This window comes from Pleurodeles waltl, chromosome 8, assembly GCF_031143425.1.
Source record: "Pleurodeles waltl isolate 20211129_DDA chromosome 8, aPleWal1.hap1.20221129, whole genome shotgun sequence".
NCBI classification, from domain to species: Eukaryota; Metazoa; Chordata; class Amphibia; order Caudata; family Salamandridae; genus Pleurodeles; species Pleurodeles waltl.
In genome coordinates this window covers 402163934-402185656 of record NC_090447.1, presented here as the reverse complement: position 1 = coordinate 402185656, position 21723 = coordinate 402163934, and the positions used below count along the sequence as shown (strand labels likewise).

Here is a 21723-nt window from a genome sequence, read left to right as displayed (position 1 = left end):
TTGCAAAGCAGATCTCAATTCCCTAATTGATATTCTGAATCTTGTGTAAGGGAAGAAGCAACTGGGACAGAACCGAATCTATCTGGAACCCCAAGAATTCCATCCGTTGGGAGGGGATTAGACTTGACTTCGGTTGATTGATTACAAATCCTAGGGATTGCAGTAGATGCACTGTCCAAGACAGATGCTGAGTAACCGAAAGAAGATCCTAGCCGATCAGGATGAGGTTGTCCAGGTAACCGATCAACCGGACCCCTCTGGAACGAAGGGCCTCCACGACCTGCCTCATCAGTTTGGTGAAACACCATGGAGCTGATGAGACCGAAAGGGAGAACCTTGTACTCGTAGCATTGCCCCTGCCAAAAGAACTGCAGGAAGCGCCTGTGGGGAGCGAAAACAGGAACCGAAAGATAGGCGGCTTTTAGGTCTAAATGGGCCATCCAATCGTCCTTTAGAAGCAAGGTCCTGAGAAGATGGATACCCTCCATCTTGAAGTGTCTGTAAACTATCCAGGAGTTGAACTCCTTGAGATTGAGTACTAAGCGAGAGCCCCCTCCCCACTTGCTGACCAAGAAAATGGGACTCACAAAACCCTTGGGATGAGGGCTAGTGTGGCATATAGCATCCTTGAGGAGCAGGCCGGCAATCTCCTGAGATATGAGCTCTTGATCGGGAAGGGAAAAATACAGATCTTGAGGAGGAAACTCCTGAACTGGGGAATTGTAAATCTCCAGTTTGAACCCCCGTACGGATTCTAGAACCGGGGATCTTGGGTGATCAGCATCCAGTTGTTGACGAAGTATTGAATCCGTCCCCCCAAAATCACTTCTGAGTAAGGCAAAATGCTCACCTGAGAAACCTGACTCCTGGAAGTTTTGCTGCTGGCCTCTGTCATAACCTCTCCCGAATCGCTGGAGACCTTCACGGGGACGGGAGGGGTGGAAGGTTTGGTGAGATGACTGATCCTTCCGGCTGCCCCTTGAACGATTGAAATTTTCCCTCTGGGAGCCCTGATAAAAACCTCTGCCTGACAAACGGGCCCTAAATCGTCCGGCCCTCCCAAAAAGGGAATTGCGAAAAAACTTTTTTTAAAGACAATTGGGCTTTGTCTAAGGTATTGTAAGTGGCTGCAAACTTTGCTAAATCCTTCACAAAAGGACCTCTGAAGAGCCACAGGACCAGACTCGGAGGATGCTAATTTGTTTAGTTTCGGGTCAATACACATGAGGATGGTCCTTCTTCTCTTCGTCGACATGGCCACATTGGTATTTCCTAAAAGACAGACTGCGCACTGCGCCCAACCTATAAGGACAACCGGGTCGACAGCAACTCCAGATTCCTTTGCCTGAAACCCAAGTTCAAGAATCTTGGTAAGCGGTCCAGACATGTCTAATAATTTGTCTTGGGAAGACCACCAACCTCTGTTGAGACCCTTTTTTGGGTCCTTGGCCCACTTCTTCAGAAATGTGACCATAGTGGGATCCACGTCTGGGGTATCTGATACCTTTCCAGCGAGATCTGGGCATGGGCATTCCGAGCGAAGCCTCTCTTTGACATCCTTGTCAAAACCCTGGCGAAGGTGGCATTGGACATAAAAGGTGACCTCAGGAAGAGGAACCCAGTTGGAGGACCTGGGATGAACGATCTCAGTGGGATCGAAGGTGAGTACTTTAGGTGTACTTGGGCCCGGGATCGGATCCGCGGTCCTGTTGCCTTTTCTTACTGGGACCTGGAAGATCAATTTGGTCGCTGTCAGACGAATCCTGAGATGAGGAATCCGAACTCAAAGCGTCTGGATAATTAGAATTATCGTTGGAAGTAGTCGCCTGTGAAGAATGACTATAGCCATGGTCCGCCAGGACGGAAGCCGAAAACTGTTCAAAGGCATCAGTGTGCCAATGTTTGCCATGGGACTTCCCTTTAGCTTTGTCACCAGGATTAGAATTTTGAGAGGTTGATTCTGAGAATGGCAGGGAAGGAAGCCAGCCCTGCTGGCGCGCAAAACCTTTCAGGTGCGAAGTCAATGGTCCTAAAGCCTTTGCCAAGGCTTTATTGACTGAATATTGGACATTAGAATCCAGAGCCTCGACAAGGCTGGCTTCAAAAGAAGGACCCATGTCCTGGGTCTCACCTTGTGCCTCATAAGGGTCATACTGCTCCATAGTGCCTGTTTCTGAAGGCAAGGACCCCACAAGATGAATAAAATGGTATATTTGAAAAATATATATATGTATAGCAAAGCTATAAGTCAAGGGGGAGTGTGGCCCCTGCAGGCGAAGTAATAGTTAAAGAGTGGAGGGAGACGCCTGCCAAAACACTCTAAGCAGAGCCTATTCATAGGCACAAGGCCACAAGAAGGCACCACGGCGTCAGGAGCCACTACAATCACTGCCTAGGGAACAAGTGTTAACTAGGGAAGAAGAGGCACACGAGCGGTGAAGCGCACCGCTAACGCTCTCCCCAGTCTCCCGCTGCGGTAAATTGAAGAGCGGCACATATGCGCGGCAGTGATCTAGTCGGAAAGACTAGACAATAAAGGTCGCGGCCATCCAAGATGGTGACCGGCTCCACTTCCCCTCCACAGAGAGGGAGGACCGCAAGAGACTCGCGCCCTAGGGAGGCCATAGCGCTCCCAACCTAAAAGGGAAAAATACAAATACCGGCGTTACCGAGCTGGGATAGTAACACACGCGGCGCGCTGTGAATTCCAACAACGAAACACCAATATGCACGCCGAAACGCTTGCTCAATAAAAGTAAAAGCAGAGAGGACTTAACTGGCTGCTGAGCAGCAAAGAAAGAGGACGAGAGTTCAGGACTTTGAGGTTTTATATTGCATACTCTATGGTTGGTCATGTGATCATTTGGTCATGGGAAATGAAGTTTTTTTTATAATAAAGGTTTTTTATTGGCTGCTGTGAAAAAATAAAGCATAAAAGAGAAGCATAATCGAAGCCTCCGGTCCTGACATAGAATTGAATTATGTGAGGCAGAGTTGTATGGGAGTCCTCCTCTATGGTCATCACGTGTAGATGGACTATAGGGATTTGTATTTTTTTCTGTTCTTTACTTTGATTGGCTTCTGTTAAAAATAAAGCATAGAAAGAGAAGCATAATCCTCACCTCCGTGTCCTTAATAGAATTGAAAAATTCTTAACGCGAATGCTGGAAAAACAATGATTAGCTCTTGTGGGTTAAATCTAATTAGCACGTTAGGATGTATAATTGAGCGTTTTTTTTTATCTTCACATTTGCCTCCACATATTGTTTGTCTCGGTAGTATACTAAAGGTAGTGAAGCCACCAACCTCGAAACAAAAAAAAACATAGAGGCTTACAATGCCACACTACTAGAAGATGTGTTTCACAATGAGGGGCTGCAACAGGATGAAGGCTTCTGAAAATAAATATGCACACTCACGGGAATGAAACTGACAGGTGTGATGAAATATCCAATCGGGTACCAAGTCGCCAAGATATCCCTTTACGGCTTTTTACGTCCTTAAAATTACAGAGTAACCAGCCGCAGATAAGATCTCGCGAGAACACTGGAGATCCTAACCGATGCGAAGTTCAAGAGCCAATCACAGAGTTCCCTGCGGGGCCAATAGACGTTAACCGAGATGGAAGTTAAGAAATCGCTGACACTGACAATGGTTTATATTAGTAGTATGGATTGGGAAGAAGGCACACTGCCACCCGGTCCCTTTGCCCTCGCTGGAGATTTTAATAGAATTACTTCTGATACATAATTTAAGGTCTTCTACTGGTGTGTTCAAACCATTTTGCTTAATTATTGATACCATATTCTACAAGAATATTTTGAATAAAAGAACGCAGTTTTGCTGGATCCAAAGACGGCCACTACTCTAAACCCCGACCAACCCCTCTGCAGCTTTAGCAGTGCAGTTTTAGAAAACTGTAGCAGAGACTCTATGATAATCTGGAGATCAAGCGAAGAGCGCTGTGCACTGTGGGATAGGCTCGCCTGGCCAGTCCTCCCAGCTTTCGCTGCCAGAGGCATCCGTGACTTGAACCAAGATGGCGGAGCTCGGTTCGGGGTGAACAGAGAGTATAGACCTCTTCCACCGTTTACCCCCCGGTAGCTGCCTCTCCCCACCCGCGCCGGAACAGCATAGCCCCATCAAGTTCACCCCAAGCTTTGCTCATGTCCGTGCGTTCGCGTGCTTCTACACAGTGAGCGGCCCCAAGAAGGCGCCGGGCCCGGGAGAGGCCGAGGGGCGGCAAGGCTGAGACTCGCATGAGTTCCGACGAGCTGCCTCAGCAGCTGCAGGAGTGTCAGGGCGAAACGCAGCTAGCTGAGGCGGGAGCCCGAGGAGACACATCCAAGCTGCCGCCCGACAGGTGGGTTGGATGTTTGAGGGAATATCTAAGAGGGCAGCAGGGGAAGGCTAGGTTTACTGTCAAAACGTTCTCAAACACTCGTGTTCTTTGGAGATTAGAATGTCATTCATGGAAGAAACTAGGGATCCGTAGGAGGTGTAAGTCGCTGTACTGTCAGGAGTGTGTCATAGGTGTCCCCTGGTGTTTTCTTACCAATTGCAGAAAGCAAGAGTTATTGATACGGAGCGCCGGGAATACAGTATCTTATGTCTAAGGTATACCTTAGTAACTGTTAAGTGGTAGTATTTGTTGAGCACCTAGGTTATGTTTATTCTTTCTCTATCCTCTGGTCTGGAAGACATCGGGTATTCTAATCACACAGTGCCAGTAGGTGTCTAATGATGGATGATCTCCCTAACCCTCACAATTCCTTTACGATTGGCCCTTTACTAACCACTGATAACCCACGCTTTATTATCGGATATACCGGAATGTTTATACTACATCCCTATATATAGTTTAGACCTATTTCTGCAGGAGTCAGGAAGTGAATATTTACTTATGTACAAAAATAACATGCTGATTTTTCGATTGTGGCCTTTGTCATTAAATGAGTAGCTAAGTCAACTTAAAAGCGGTGTGCGGAGATCTGAGCAGTCCAAAACGGCTTTAGGACTTTGGGTTGGTTCTGCATTCTGTTGGTCTTACGGGATTTCGCATGTAACTTGGGATTTGCTCGTGCAGCTGCGTAGCACCTCCTAGTGCTGGAGACCTGACTACAAACGAGCGAAGCAAGTGTGTGTGTGTGTGGGTAGGCACAAGGCACATGAATACGTTTAGAAGTCTTGTGTGTCTCTGCGCGAGTCGTTTTGGGCAGCTCTTTAAATTATTAAGCAGGGTTGTGTCCTCTTTGCTAGGGAAGAGGTTTATTAATTTTCCATTGCGTTGCCATTAAAATCGGGCCACAACAATGAGCTACTACAGAATCCCTGATTATAATACGCATGCCAAGCACGTTGCTATTGAACACAAGCGTATCGTGTAATTCCTACAGTCTACTACACGTCAAGTGCATACCTTGTCAGACCATAGCCTATAATATGTCAACTGTGCAAGTTATGATCTTACATCTGACTTGTCATGTACAACCTTATAACTGTTTTGCTGTACTCTGTGGCAGACGTTGCTCAATTAAAGTATATGGTGTAACTATATACACACGCGTTCCTTTTAATCAGACACTGATAGTTCCCGAGCAGTGAATTTTGACGCATGCTGTCTTATCATGTAGAAGAATAATCACGCCATTGGTACATCTCTTCTATAACCAACATGCAGATTACTTCTGCTGTCACAGATCCTAACTTATAATTACCTGACTTAAGATATTTTTACAGACACTTGCATATATAATTAATTTTGTCATGTACAGCGCCTGGTTGCCACTCAATCACCACTTAGCACCGCTCTTAATGCACCCACTATGAGACCTTCAGTCATAGAGTTGAGATGCATGTTTTCAGCTTGGATTTCTTTCATATACGCTATTTAGATAGTCGTTTTCTTGGGGGCTGCTGGCAAGTGTTTACTTCTTTCATTCAGACATCATAATACATGTGCAGTGTTCCATGCTAGTCCATAGAGAATCCATGCATTCTCAGCATCTAATAATCGTGTAGGATTAATATTGTTATTTATTGGCCAGGTTTAAAGCTTTGCCATATGTTAGATAAGATGCCTTGCCTCATAGCTTCAGATCTGACCACCTTTACCACATCAACTCTCAACAATGTTGGATTCCCTGCTTTTAGATTTCATGTACACATATTGTCACTGGCGATGTCTTATAACACTTAAACTGCTCCACACAATGTAACATGCAAACCTAGAATATTTGAACTGGTGACAATCTGATTTTCAAGTGAAATCAATCTTTATTCGGCAGAGCAAGGCCCAAGTCATAAAAGATATCAAATACACAAACCAACATAAATCATTTAATCAAAATACCGTATAATGAAACCCATAAACATATACTATAAAAACAAGGCAATTATTAGCCAGAATTTCACAAGATCTATGCATAAAAAATGCGAACACACTACTTGCAACTAGCTAAATAAATACAATATTTAAAACCCCATAAAACTTAACATGGGTCGAATTATTATCCCTTTAAAATATGGTCCTACGAAGCCAATCTTCCGATGTTTCTGATTTCCCCCAAATATTTAGCAATAGACTTGAAAATTAACTGGGTTGGTATTTGTTGCGAATACCTCAGAGCTGGCAAACATTGTGAAAAATTGAAATATTTTAACAAACATGTAATAAAGCAGTTTCTAAATTTCACATAGAACCCACTAACAAGTGTAAATATAAAGTGTCTTTCTTTGAACAAGTGTTGCATGGGCAAGAGGGTAGGGCAGCTGACAAGTCATGGCTCATTAGGAAAGACCCAAGAACGTTTATAATTTTTAGAGAAAATCCAGTTAAAAAGAACCTATGAGTTTGATTTGTGACTAAATTGACATATGGTTGTATGCCTCTGCAAGTTAGTAAAGCGACATAACGTTAACAGTCACGTTCAATTTATCTGATCTTCTTCTGATGTTGGGCATTAATCAATAAAGTGCTAAAATTATCCCTATTAAATGTCTGCAGGTTTTCAGGACCATTAAAATATTTTGTGACATCCATCTACTGGCACACCCTTCTGATATACTCTAACCAAGGAATCTCCCTGCTAAATATAATCCTACACAATCCTTTGCTACATCCCTATTTTACATAGCCTTTTGTTTCGTCCAGGTGGAATGCCACATAAGTAAAGGTGCTATAGCTAGACCATCTTCTACGAAGGGCAACCCTAATTCATAATGGCAAATAGTAGAGGAGCTACTTGAGGGGCAGTCGGAACACTTTTGAGATTTATTTTCCACCATCTATCAATCAGTGACATTTACATGACCCCCAAGTCCCTGCCCCAAAGCTCACTACTGGGACACATTTAGCAGCATAGACATCCAGCAGCCTATTCACCGGCTTTCAACCCAGTTTAGCGACATACCTCTTTAAAGCCAAAATTACTTTCTTAAAACACAATATCCTGATGTTCCTTAAGTGGCAACACAAAAGGATGATGGACGGAGTGCTGAACACTGCAAACACTCACCCCCAGTCACAGATCTGGGTTTAACCCATCATTCTTTTCCTCACCATGCCACCCCAGTTTGGACCCAGCCATATGCAAATCCGTCTTAACCCTGTTCCTCATGGGAACAGTCCAGCCCGAACTGCTGAAGCTTGTGTTGAGAGTAGCAACGTGACACAGCTTGCTTAAAGACAAAACACAAAATATCCTCTTCTTGCAGTTCCCTTCTGATTACTTTCTAGCCTTCAAGCACATTTGCCTGCATACTCAAACGTCAGTCACATCACTAATACACATAACTACTCTTAGCCAATGTGACCTATTCCTTTCGGACTATAGCCATATCCACTGGAACTTCCTTAGACTCCCTCCACCATCAACTCGATTATTTGTCTTAAAAGTACTGTCAGAACCGATCACACTGTGTTTTACCAAAATTCGTTGCAACGTTACCTGATCATATGTCTTCAATTCCTTTGGTCATTTTAGTGGCAACCTGCATGCTACTGTATATACCAAGTTTCACGTTTGTAAATTTTGTAAATTTACCTCCAGGTTACTGCTTTTCAATGAACTGGATGTCTCCAAATATCGAACTCTTCAAGTATACTTTGCACTTTTTCTAAGCAGATGGATTAGCTTGTGAAGCCCTTTTGAAATCTTCAAGCTAGCACTCATCTTTTTTCTAGACGCCCTGGATGCAGCCAAAATTAACTGTGTTTTGGACGTAATCACATTCTCCAATTTTTGAAAAACCTATACAAACCAACTGCTCACTGCTTGGACCCCAACACACCACTATTTCACATTCAGCCCTTATTGCTGATCACTTTGCTGATTTTCATTTTGAGAAACAAACTATTAGGTCCGCCCTCTTTTGTCAGCTTTCAGTAAACTCATTTATCTGCTCTGAGTACCTCTTTCACCCTTCTCCACCAACAGACCTACTTTATCCTATTCACCTTTTACAACTGAGTCCAATCTCCTAAGTCTCCTGGTGCTCTCTCGGACCCATTTGCCTTGTAATTTTGAAACCTCTTTCCTCTTGCTTTCTCACTTCAGCCTCACACTTTTTCAACTAGTCTCTAGCTACCAGTGCTTACTGATAATGTTTAAAGTTTACTGTGAGACTGCCTCTGTTGGAAGAAGCTGCTGCTTCAAAATTACTCTTCAATATTCCACTGTGCTTTCTTTTCCAGCATACGAGTGGCCAATCTCCACCCATTCACCCATAAGCTACTATACCTCTCCAGGCCAGTGCCAATACTTTTCACTTAACCAAATGTTTGCTTCTTCGTATCTCTAGTTGCGTACTTTCAGTCTTTCATGTTCTTCTTTCAGACTTACTTTTCCTCCTTGAACTGTCGGGTGCCTTCTTGACAGTTCACTGCTGTATCGTTTTTTTGACAGTCTTGTGATACAGCACTGACCGGACTAACCTCAAGTGTTTATTTGTTTTTGGCTATTTTAAAAAATAGATAATTCTCTGATCTCACACACTTCACTCTGTTTGCAACCTCACGTTTCTTGTGACCATTACTTTTCTCCCGGTAAACCACCTTCGTGGGCGACTGAATATTTTGTGGTTTCTGCTACCACCTCTGTGCAGATGATTCTCAAAGCTTCTGTTTACTGTCCTTCACACCTCCGCTGTTAGCATTAATTTCCAAGTGTAGACACTGTGTGTTTTTATGACCATTCAAGTTTAACTCATAAAAAAACAGAATAATTTATGTTCCACCTACTTTTTTTTTTTTTAAAGATTTTATTCCAATTTTTGAATATAACAATAACAACATTATCGTAACAGTGCTTAGATTAACTGTTCCCTCCCCTCATGCTTCTAATTATATCAAAATTATTCACTTTTGGCAGGTCTCAATTGTTAGTTGTTTCTGTCCTCGCTCGCAGAGCCATTAGGTTTCCTGTGTTGCGTTGGAGTCTGTATCTGAGTCCGTAGCCGTGCTGTTTGCTTCTTCGGAGAATGCATTTGGTGATTTTAATTTTCCAAGGATTAATTCCCATTGGGATGCATCATCCCTTGGTCGGAGTTCGCGTATTGCCTCACGAAGCAGTGAAGTTCCTTCTGCTTCTGCCCATTTCACTAAAGAGTTTTGCCATCTGGATATTTGTGGGCCAGTTGGTGATTTCCAGTTTGTGGTTATTTCCCTTCTTGCTAGGATTAGAGCAAGGTCTATAAATTTGTTGGTGATTTTATGAGCTATCGGGCGTGGAAAGTCCTCCAGTAGCGCCACTGCCGGGGATTTAATTAATAATCTATTAGTGCAGGCTGATGTTTTAGCAAAGGCCTCTTCCCAGAATGTGTTAAGTTGGGGGCAGCTCCAGTTTGTTTTTAAGTTTTTCTAGGGGTAGGCATGTAGTGCTTTATAGATTCTGGATACTACCCCTTTTTGGTCCCCTATGGAGCAAATAGTATTGCTGCTATTATGAGTGGGGGGGTTCAAGGATTCCAGTTCTCCAGGTTTTTTGAGCAATTTTAATAATGGCATTGTGGGTAATGAATAAACTGGGGGGGAGGTTATATTGTGTTTGTAGCTCAGTGTATGTGAGGAGTTTCCCTCCGCCGTATAGGTCTCCTAGTTTAGTAATATTATGCAAGATTAGTTTGTTGATGCCTGAAATACTTTGCTTCCCTGAGACATGGATCATGCAGGACAGTGGGGCCTCCGGGGTGTAAGGGGTATTAATGTGGGAGCGTTTCAGATGTTGAGACCAACAGTGTCTACCAGACTCCCATTCTATTGGGAGCAGCTGTTTGGTTTTCCGGGGGTTCAGTAGTATGCCCTGTATCCTTTCTATGGGGCAGTTTAAGGGAAGGCGTAGCTCCGCCTCAATTTGAGGGCTACATATTAATTTTGCGACCCATTGAAGTTGTCCTGCCCAGTAGTATAATTCCATGTCTGGGGCAGCAAGGCCACCCTCAGCTGTAGGTCTCTGGAGTGTTCTTAGTGCCATTCTATGTCTGCTCGGACCCCAAATGAAGTTTGTAGACATGGACTCTATTTCTTTGAATACTGCTTTCGGGATTATGAGTGGGATAGTTGAGAAATAGTACAGCAGTCTGGGCAGCACTATCATTTTGAGAAGAGCTACTCTGCCTGTGACTGTTAGTGGTAATGTTTCCCAAAAGCGCATACTGGCTCTGATCCCTCTGAGTGCTCCTTGTATGTTTCCTTCTAGTAGGTCATTTACTGAGTGGTACATTTTTACTCCTAAGTATTTGAATGTGTTAGGTGACCAGGGGAGGCCTCTTGTGTCATTTGGCTCCGGGGTCTCTTGGTGTAGTGGGAAAATGGCAGACTTTCTCCAGTTAATCCGCAGTCCGGAGGCAGTACAGTAACTGTCCATCATTCTCATGGCCCCAGGTAAATCTGATTCTCAGTTTTGTAGTAAGAGCAACATGTCATCAGCGTATAATGCAATGTGGTGGGTCCAATCATTTATTGGGATGCCCCTATAATGGAGGCCTGTTCTTGCCATATGCGCTAGGGGCTCTATTGCGAAAAGAAGGGGGGATAATGGACATCCTTGTCTTGTGCCCCTGCCAATCTGAAACGAAGGGGAAATATAGTTGCTTGTTTTTACTCTTGCAGTAGGGTTGGTATATAATAGTTTGGTCCACCTTACAAATCCTCTGCCCAATCCCAGCTTTAGCATAGCTTGTTCCAGATAGTCCCATCTTAAGCTGTCAAATGCCTTCTCAATATCTACCGAGATGATCGCCGCTTGAGGTAAGTTCGGGGACAAGGAGTGGAGTATTGATATGAGGCGTCTAATATTTTGGGATGTGCTACGATTGGGTATGAACCCCGATTGGTCTTGGTGAATCAATGATGGCATATGGGGGAGTAATCTATCAGCTAAGATCCGGCTTAAAAATTTAAAATCTATATTGAGCATTGATAGGGGACAGTAAGAGCGGACGTCTGTGGCGGGTCTATCTGGTTTTAGCAGGGGGATCATAATAGCAGTGTTGGTGGACTGTGGGAGAGAGTTACTATTCCATGCTTCTGCATACAATGCGCAGAGGTGGGGGGCTAGTAGGTCTTGATACTGGTGGTAGAATTCTAGTGGAAGCCCATCCGCTCCTGGTACTTTACCCCTGGCCATGCTTTGGATTGCTGTTTTTATTTCCACGATCGATATAGGCGTCGCTAGAGCCGAATTGTCTGCTGTTGACAAGTTGAGGGTGGTGAGGGACTCTAATTCACATAACTGGGTGGGGGTCAATGTTATAGTGGGGTGGGCATATAGGAGTGCATAGTACTCTTGTCTTGGAAGACAGAGTTAATGTCTTTTTGGGTGTAAACGTGTGTGCCCTGTGAGTTTTTGATTTCAACTATTACAGTTTGTTTTTTGGGGGTTGCGCGAGCCAGGCAAGTAAAGCGCTAGCTTTGTCCCCCTCTGAGTGTAGTCTGGTTACGTGTTGTTTATAATCGAAGCGGGCAGGTGTATTGGTGGCTACGTGAATTTTCGCCCTAGTAGTCGCTATTGCAGGGTGTAAGTCAGGTTGTGTGGGGCACTTTCTTTCCAGGTCTCTAAGAGAGTCTTCCAGTTGAAGGAGTTCCGCTTCGATAGACTTTCGGGCCCCTATATTTTCAGCAATGCATTTTCCCCAGATAACTATTTTGAAGGTTTCCCATTCAATGGATCTAGTAGATGCCGTACCCTCGTTGTGTTTGAAAAACTCACCGATAGCTGTATGTAAAGTATGTTTAAACGCTTCGTCTTCAAGCATTTCTGCTCTGAGGCGCCAAGTTGGGATTGTCGGTCTCTCTCTGCCCCAGCCCAATGAAGCTATCAGGGGGATGTGATCAGAAATCGTTCGGCTAAGATCAGAAATCGTTCGGCTAAGATATTCCACAGATACCACGTCGCTCTGCATTTCAGGGGATACCAGGATGGTATCGAGTCTAACATGTAGATCGTGTACAGGTGAGTAGTATGAGTAGTCCCTAGAGTGTGGGTTAAGTGTTCTCCAACAGTCTATTAATTGCCAGTGTTGTTGCCATTCTATGAGTTGCTTCGCCGTTTTCAGTGATTGGGATTGTGATACTGGGGGGTGCGATCTGTCCAGGGAGTTACTGGTGATGCAGTTAAAGTCCCCTCTGATTAGGTCCTCTCCTGGCTGGCACAAATATAATTCTAGCGATAACCTGTTGAGGAATTTACCTTGGTCATGGTTGGGGGCGTATACTCCTCCAATTGTCACTTCTCTGCCACCCAATATTCCACTTGCTAATACGTATCTTCCCTCTTTGTCAATAATCTTGTGGAGTATTTGGAAAGGGACCCCTGGATGGATCCACATTAGAACTCCCTTGGCATAGGCTGAGTAGTTAGTAGCAATTATTTGACCTCTTACATTCCAGGTTATAATCTTATAGTGAGTAGGCATTATCTTGGTTAATCTTAGTGGTGTTGGCAGAGTTACTCACGGGCTCTGCGGCAAGTGAGGCTAAGTTAGTCATCCTATATTTAGTTTGAGATCTGCCTTCTAAAGTGATTGTGTTTGCATGATTTGTCCCTTTCCCAACTCTAATTCGAACTTTACCCAACTCCCTCTCCCCAGGACCGGATGACAAAACTTTCCCCGTCCAAACCATATAAACTATCCTATTGGAGGTGGGAGGCGCGTCAGGGCCGAGAGCTTACACCCCGGGACGTTCTGGGGACCCAGCTGAGGTATATTTGCTGCCAGTGAGTGAGTGTTCGAGGTTTACTGTACACTGGAGGTTGCCTAGAAGGTTAGCCTCTACAGGGGTTGTATATAGGGGGGTGATCGCTTGGTAAATTAGGTGATCACTGACCGGTTCTTGCGGGATTAGATGAGATCTTCCGCCGCTCTGGGGGTCACTTTTGGTAGATTGGTGCATGTGTCTTGGGATGATATTGAAAGACTCCCGCAGCTCAAGTCATGGTCCGAGACATCACCTGAGGTTTGCGAGCGGTGTGGGGCTCCTCTGTTCAAGGCCGCTACTGCATCTACTGCTTCGTGCATTCCTTGTAGTGATTGGTGTCTGGAGGGTGCAGTTTCTCGTGCTCTTTTAGAAGATTTACTGCGTTTCCTGCCCGAGGTGTTCCACTCAGCTCGCTCAAAGACGTGGTATTTAGGGTTTCTAGCCAATCTCCTACCGGCTGTGGGGTTGAGAAAAAGTGCGTCTTGCCCTCGTGTTCCACTCTCAGTTTAGCCGGGAAGCGCATTGCATATTTGATGCCTTTCTCGCGTAGGGCTCGTTTATGGTTATTGTATGAAGCTCTCTGGTTTTGAGTTTCTTTGGTGAAGTCAGGGAATACCATGATGCGCTGGTTGTCTAGAATGATTTCCCCTTTAATACGAAGTTGAGAGAGTATATAGTCCCTATCTTTAAAGTGCAGTAGTTTTGCTACTATCGGGTGGTGTCTGGATCCCGGTGGAGGTGGTCTACCGGGGACTCGGTGTGCTCTTTCGATTGCAAAGAATGCCGAAAAGCCCTCCGGCGGGACTGTGTCTTTGAGCCAATTTTCTAGGAATATCTCTGTGTTCGATGCCGAGAGTTCCACACCTTCCGGCATTCCAATTATTCTCAGGTTGCTCCTCCGGGATCGATTCTCGGCGTCCTCGGCTCTGGATTCTAGGGTTTTGATCCTGGAAATTAAATCTGACGTTTCAGGAGTCAGTGTCTTTTGAGTAGACGTCACCGCGTTTAATGTTTTTTCTGTGGCCCCCACTCTTTCTGTGAGTTTTCGATGATCGTCTCTCAGCAGTGACAAGTCCACCGTTAGATTATCTATTTTTTTGTTCGAGTGCTTCGCGAGACTCCCTTATGGCTTATAGGATTGTATCCAGGGTTGTTTCTTGTTGAGTTGTTGTGCTCTGGGAAGCCGTGTGGAGAGATTGTCCGGGTTTCTTGTCTGCTGTTGGTTCTTCTTGGTCTTGACCAGCTCGTTTTTTGGGCTTGCCCATTTTGTTAGCTTTGTCCTGTATTGGTAGAGGTGAGAGCGTTTATTTACAGCAGGTTAGGGTGTGGGCGTCCGATTATGGTCTTCAGAGGGCAGACCTTCTAGAGGTCGTTACTTTAGACAGATAGATGATTAGGATTTTAAGCGAGGGGGCAAGCGTTTTATGCAGTCCTCAACGCGGCAGCGCCATCCACCGGGACGCTGGTGGCCAAAATAAGTTGCAGTCGGTGTGCCGTTCTCTTAGTTCGACAGGGCTGCGGCCAGCTTTAATGTTATTAGTTCTGACGACGACGACGGTGGGGTTTTGTACTTCTGGGAGGTGGTTGGGTCATTGGTTACTCACTGCAGTTGGTTGAGTACTCATTTTGTTCCCCCGTTTCCATTGCCGTCTTTCCGATCTCTGGAAAGTTGGTCACTCGGATTTACGGTATCTGGGCAGCACTCCCGTTCTAGTCCACGGATGGACTTCTGTTGGGATCCCAGTCGGTGCTGCAAGTTCGCGGCCGTGTCGGGATGGGGGCCCCCAATGGGTTGGTTTACGGTAATGTTACTAGTTCTGATTTTGGGGCCCGGTCACTTCTGTGGGAATTCTGGCGTAGTCTCTCGGGGGGCCTTTTGGGGAGGGGGGTGTTTATGCCTCTAGGAGGTGCTAGGATCGTTGGTACTCACTGCGCTTGAGTTGGTTGAGTGCTTAGTTTGCTCCCCCGTTTCCATTGTCGTCTCTCCGGCCTCCGGGTGAATAGTTGCTCAAGTTTGTGGGATCTGGGTTGTCATCTCATTCTCGGCCGCGGAAGGACCCGTCCGCTCGCCCAGGTTCTTAGTCGATGCTGTATGCCCCCAGCCGTGTCGAGTCTGGAGCGCCTAGTGGGCGCCGTCACCCGCGGGAGCCTGTGCCCCCTCGCCGCGGTGTAAATTCCGCCTTGGGTTCTCGGGCCTCCGGGCCCCGCACCGATTCGATCACGCTGCTGCTCCTCTCCTTTCTCCTAATGAGGCCTTATGGGTCGCCGCTTCCTTCCTGCATCAGTTTCGGGTGTCGGGTTGTCGAGATCGCGTCTTAGGGTCAAAGAGCTTAGTTATTTCTGCAAATCTGGGCCCGGTTCCCCATGCAGCCGCCATCTTGGTTTTTCTGGAGCTCCGGGGTTCGATCGCATTCTCTTCTTTCTTAGTTGTTCGGGGATGCTGCCACTGCTCTGTGTGCTGTACAGGAGACCGCCAGTGTTGGGATCGAGTTTGAAGGGGTTTTCGGGGTTAGTTGATGGCTAGGATTCGGTCCTGGTCCCGTTCTCGGCCCCGGAGAGCCGCTCTACACGTGCAGCTACATCGGCTGCTGGCCACGCCCTCATGTTCCACCTACTTGTAACCAATTACATCTTGGCTCACAACAATGTCGCTCATCTTGGACGCTCAAAACATGTTTCGTTTATCCCAACGTCAGACAGCTGTGAAGTCGCTTGCAGCCCTAAATGCGCTTCACACAGTTGCCAGTGAGAGCTTGCTGTGACATCCACAGGCTTAATTTTGAAAGCCTTGTTACATTTAATACAAAAAGGGAACTTGAGCTCCCCTGTGAAACAGTTTTGTAAATTTCACGGGATTAAAAAAAGCTGGGAAATCAGTCAACGAACTATATGGTACTTATGCCAGCAGGCGGCTCCCAGGAATGGTACTTTAATAATGTTCTAGATCATAGCCTACTAAATCCAGAATCCTTCTGGAACAGTTGACAGAAATAGTTGTGTCAAGGACTTGCAAACTGGATTAGTAACTTCAGCTGCAGTTGATCAGCTGCTTTATGTACATAGGAAAATCCTGGATGGGAAAACGTGTTGGCTGATTAAATTAAAAACTTTACAAAGCACATACTACCATAGTGTCAAACTGTTTTGTAAGGGTCTTTTCTCAGAACCTACCTGTATCTGACATGAGCGAGGATGGCTCATGGTATCACACAGTTTGGGAATACAAAGCTGTACAGTTCCAACTGAGGAAAAATGAATGCAGAACGTAGATTAGTTGGGAATTACATTTTAGACTGATTGTGGCAGAATCTGACTAGCCAACAGGGCAATCAGGCAGTGCCCGATGGGATGGTATAGTATGTTAGTGTATGGACCGATTTATTAGCAGTTTGTGGACCTGGCCTGTTGTAATGTATCTGTGGGCTTTTAATCACACCCATCACTATCACTCGTTGATGGGCTTGCCTTTCAAAAATCCTTTATCATTCGTAAATGCTTTACGTTTGCCCCTCCCCCCGAGCGGTTTTATTACCGTCTTAGACATCGACACTGTTACATAGATCATTGCAAGTTTGCCGATACGTTTGACTGCGAGCAAACTTCTTTTTCTTTTTGTGTCTCTCCTTCACGCTCATGGCGGCTGTGGCACTTTTAATTGGCTTGCTTATGTCAACTGTTCTGCTTTACGTTTTCAATTTATGTGGCAAGAAAAGTCAAGCTAGGAATTTACAGCATTAATAACTCTAACTCAAGGAACTCTGATACCCATTGCATTACAAATGCTTATTACTTTTGACATCCCTGATATTGCTTCAAGCCTTACCTGCAGCAATCATAAATCCATATAAGTCTCCCATAACCTGTAAAGTACCCAAATATTGTGTCTTACAAATAAAAAACATGGCCTAATTTGCAGATGTGGGTTACTTTTTTAGCTATCTAGATCGCTGATGTGCGCTACTTTTATTTTGGTGCCCGTGCCTATTTTTTGTCCCAGTCCGACCCCGGAGTTGGGTGATGAGAAATTAAGGGACATAAATGTATCCTGTGCATTCTGGTTGCTACGATGGATAAGAAGATGGAAATTGCAAAGAAGTGGGGCAACACATTCATCTGAGCAGCCGAAAGATGGCAACAGGCTTGTATTGGCGGATGGGTGACATAAAGGCCATTTATGAGGAAAGCGATGCTCCAAAAGTGGGAGTAAGCCTGTGTGACCTTGAGAGATGCTAACACTCATCATTCAGAGTGAATTGTAGTTACTAAGAATACATTTGCACAGTTTTAGAGTACCGGAATTTCGAAGTTGGCACTGCTGTGATGTGTTTTTCAGACAAACAAGATGCTGATGTATTGAAATCAACATCTGAAGGGTGGATTTATTAAATATTTGACAATGTTTCACTTTTCAGTACAATTCTATATTATGATGTTTCTAGAAAATACACATTGGTAAAAAAAAGTTGCATATGCTACTCTGGAAATGTAAAATAGTTCAGTATTTCCAGTAATACACATCTTCTGTATTAAAGGGTAAAGACCACAAGGTTAGCAATCTTCCTATAAGTATGACTTGTTTTTAGTCCAGTGAGATTTGTTTTGCATGTTATTGTGAATCAGTGTCCCCTTATTTTTTCCTTAGGAAATTGTTGGGTTATGTGTGGTTTGTCCAATTGAAGGAACATCATCTATTCTCTAGTTCAAGACAACTGCCCTGTGATTGCACAGAAACATTGTCTGTGAAATGCTCAGCCTTTCCTTGCCACTTTAATACCAGTGTCCCATATGGATTCCAAGATGGAAACAACATACAATAAACAGTAACAAGATAAACATAGAGTTTTGAAGAACCATCTGTGTGAAGATAAATACAAGATTGTTAAAAAAAAAAAGAAAAAGCTGCCAAAGAGGGGAGTGGCAAAGAAAACATGTAAAGAGTAAAAGGAGAGAGGCAGCTTAAGCCAAATGCTCAAGTAGGGCGTTTTAGAAAGGTCAGACAATTTATATGGTTCCATGGAGACAGTTAGTCAATGTATGAACATATTAAGGTCTTCTTAGTAAGGAGGATACAGATTGGTGGCCTATACTCATTTGAGAATTATGACCTTGGCCGATGGGAAACTTCATCACAGACGTGACAGATATCCCATCTGCCGTATGACAAGTTCTATTACATCCTATGGAACTTGTAAAACAGCGGGCGGGATATCCATCTTTTTTGTGACAGAATATCCCATCACTCAAGGTCGTAATCAGGCCCTATAATCTATGACTTAAAAAAAAAATATATATATATATATATATATATATATATATTTCAAAAAGTATTCACTGCACTCCACGAGGTATCAATAGTTCAAATTTAATCCAAATAACAACCACCAACGCGTTTCAACTCCCTCAGGAGTCTTGTTCACAGTAAGTGAGTCCCTTTTCCCTTTTGCTATTTATACCCCCAGGTGATACAAACTAAGCAATGCATTATGGTCCATGTAGTTCCCAATTAGCTAAAAATAAAAATACATTTTTTTCTAAATCTTATACCCTTCTCAAAGATAAAGTAAAATAAAAATAAACTGAAAATATATACATTTATGAGTGGTGCTCTCTCTGTATATTCTCCTTCATGATACTTCTCCTTCCACATTCATATTTGTATTGGCTACTGATTCCTTCCCCATTAGTTTCTCCACTATAATTATCTGCGCTAGACATGTATATTAATGTCAACCTTTCAACATTTCCCATATGCATATTTTTAAATGTTTGATATTATGCTACTGTTATTATATGATTTTGGTCGCGACATTCCTATGCATCTACAGAGATCTGTTTACTATGTACATAGTGATAAGTATCTTCTTGTATAGTTCCATTGTCCATATATCTTGTATTAATGAATGTCAGTCCTTTCTCGCTCCATTTCTATCATTTGTTTACAATACAGATGGTAGTTCAGTGATTCTTAATGATTGAAAGTCAGTAGCCGTATTGCATCACTGTTAACATATATACCTCCTCATTGCTCAATCATAGATGTACATACAGTTCCTCGTCCATGTTCAATCCATAAGGCATCTTTGTGCGGAGCTGAATAATAAATTTGCTCTCCATTTGTCTGGAAACTGGAAATACAAACACCAGAACAACACTGCTAGAGGAAATGCAAATTATATGCAAGGACCAACAAACATCAAAAGGCAGGGGCTGAGGACGCAATATGGGCAGAGGCCAGCCAAGAAACATGAAATCAGATACAGGAAGATTAGAAGAGGCAAAAGAAAGAAAGAATTATCCTCTTCGCAACAGACAAATGAAACAATAGAGGATGTGGAAAAAACTCAAGAGGAAAATCTAGTGATTAATCTCTCCAATCACGTACTAACGAAGTAAGAGGAAAATGTATTAAACAAGGGACTGTCATTCTGCCCTGAACACCATATGGATAAGGTTGAAACTAAAATAGACACTTATAAATTTGTTAAGAAAATTTAAATTCCTAAATCCAAGTCATCCAACATTATCCACTATCTACTTCCTTCCAAAGATTCACAAAACTTTAAAAAATCCCCCTGCAAGACCTATTATTTCTGGTTGTGGATCATTATTTGAAAATATATCGAGATATGTGGATTATTATATTGCCCCATTGGTTTCCTCTCTTAGCTCCTACATCAAAGACACTGGAGACTTCTTGCGAATAATAGATGATATTCAATGGCAATCGAATGATAAACTAGTGACAGTGGACGCAGTGTCACTGTATACATCTATTAGACATGAAGTAGGACTGAATGCACTAAAGTTCTTTCTACGTCAAAGGAAAATTGAGGAAAAAAGTCACTCTGAAATGTTAGTGGAGATGGTGGAACTATGCTTAAACAATAACATTTTTCTATTTGATAAAAACATCTATAAGCAAGTGAGAGAAACTGCCATGGGAATTTCTCTCTCTCCAAGCTATGCCAATTTAACCCTGGGCTGGTGGGAGAGGGCAATCGCATGGCAAGATGGTTACTCTGAATACTGCGACAAGGTAGTAGCAATGGCTTCGCTATATAGATGATTTATTCTTGATTTGGATGGCACCAAGGATGAATTTGCATCATACTTTGCAATTTTGAATGATAATGAATGTGGATTGAGCTTCACCTATAATATCAGTGACAAACAAATAGACTTTTTGGACATTAAGGTATATGTAGACAATGAGCAAATCAATACTACTGTATTTAGAAAAGTGACTTCCACCAATAGTGTCCTACATGGGAGCAGTTTCCACCCAAAACCACTGATAAAAAGCATTCCATTTGGGGAATTCTTAAGAATGAGACGGAACTGCTCCAATGATGAAGAAATGGAGACTCAATTTAGCATGGTACGGAAACGTTTTATGCGTCGTGGATATTTAAGAACAAATATTGAAAAGTGAGAAAAGGGCTAGGAGAATTTCTAGACAGGGTACACTGACCGACAAATGGGCAAAAAGAGGAAATGAGAAGAAAGACATGTGCCCGTGCCTTATTCTCACTTATAGCAAAGAAAGCAAGGACATAGAATCAGTATTCAGAAAACATTGGAAGATACTGAGAAGTGACCGGGATTTGGCAACAAGGATAGGTGGAAAACCACAAATATCATATAGGAAATCACGCTCATTGAAAGATATATTGGTAAAAAGTCACTATGAAGCACCAACTATGAGAAATTGGCTAAAGAATGAGACTGGTTTTTACAAGTGTAATAAATGCAAAGTATGTCAAATTGCAAGAAACAGTAAAACATATACTGATCACAGTGGTAAAACCACACACATTTTACAAAGAATCACTTGTGAGAGTCAATATGTAGTTTATATGCTTGAATGTGAATGTGGTCTGCGATACATTGGGAGCACAATCTGCCCTCTGAAGAAAAGGATCTTAAAACATACCAGAGACATTACTAATCAAGATATGAGCTATGCGATGGCAAAACATTTTTCAAAATCACATACTAACGATTGGAGATCACTACGATTCATGGGCATAGCGCAAATGAAAAGGAGTGAGAGAGGAGGTGATATAGTGAAAAAGTTGAGACAAATGGAGAGCAAATTTAATTTTCAGCTCCGCACAAAGATGCCTTATGGGTTGAACATGGACGAGGAAATGTATGTACATCTATGATTGAGCAATGAGGAGGTATATATGTTAACAGTGATGCAATACGGCTACTGATGACTTTCAATCATTAAGAATCACTGAACTACCATGTGTATTGTAAACAAATGATAGAAATGGAGCGAGAGAGGACTGACATTCATTAATACAAGATATATGGACAATGGAACTATTCAAAAAGATACTTATCACTATTTACATAGTAAACAGATCTCTGTAGATGCATAGGAATGTCGCGACCAAAATAATATAATAACAGTAGCATAATATCAAACATTTAAAAATATACATATGGGAAATGTTGAAAGGTTGACATTAATATACATGTCTAGCGCAGATAATTATAGTGGAGAAACTAATGGG

At 43.3% G+C, this 21723-nt stretch overlaps 1 protein-coding gene across 2 annotated transcripts in view; it reads left to right on the top strand.

The window, feature by feature from the left end:
* The first annotated feature begins 4004 nt into the window (after positions 1-4004).
* The window catches only part of UBE3A (ubiquitin protein ligase E3A), a 250200-nt gene continuing 232481 nt past the window's right edge, over positions 4005-21723 (top strand). The window contains exon 1 of one of the 2 annotated variants that reach the window (XM_069204274.1): positions 4005-4363. In XM_069204274.1, the coding sequence (XP_069060375.1) occupies positions 4260-4363 (104 nt within the window). In that variant the 5' untranslated portion in view covers positions 4005-4259. The remainder of the gene's footprint in view (positions 4364-21723) is intronic. The other variant, XM_069204273.1, reaches the window with a different exon arrangement.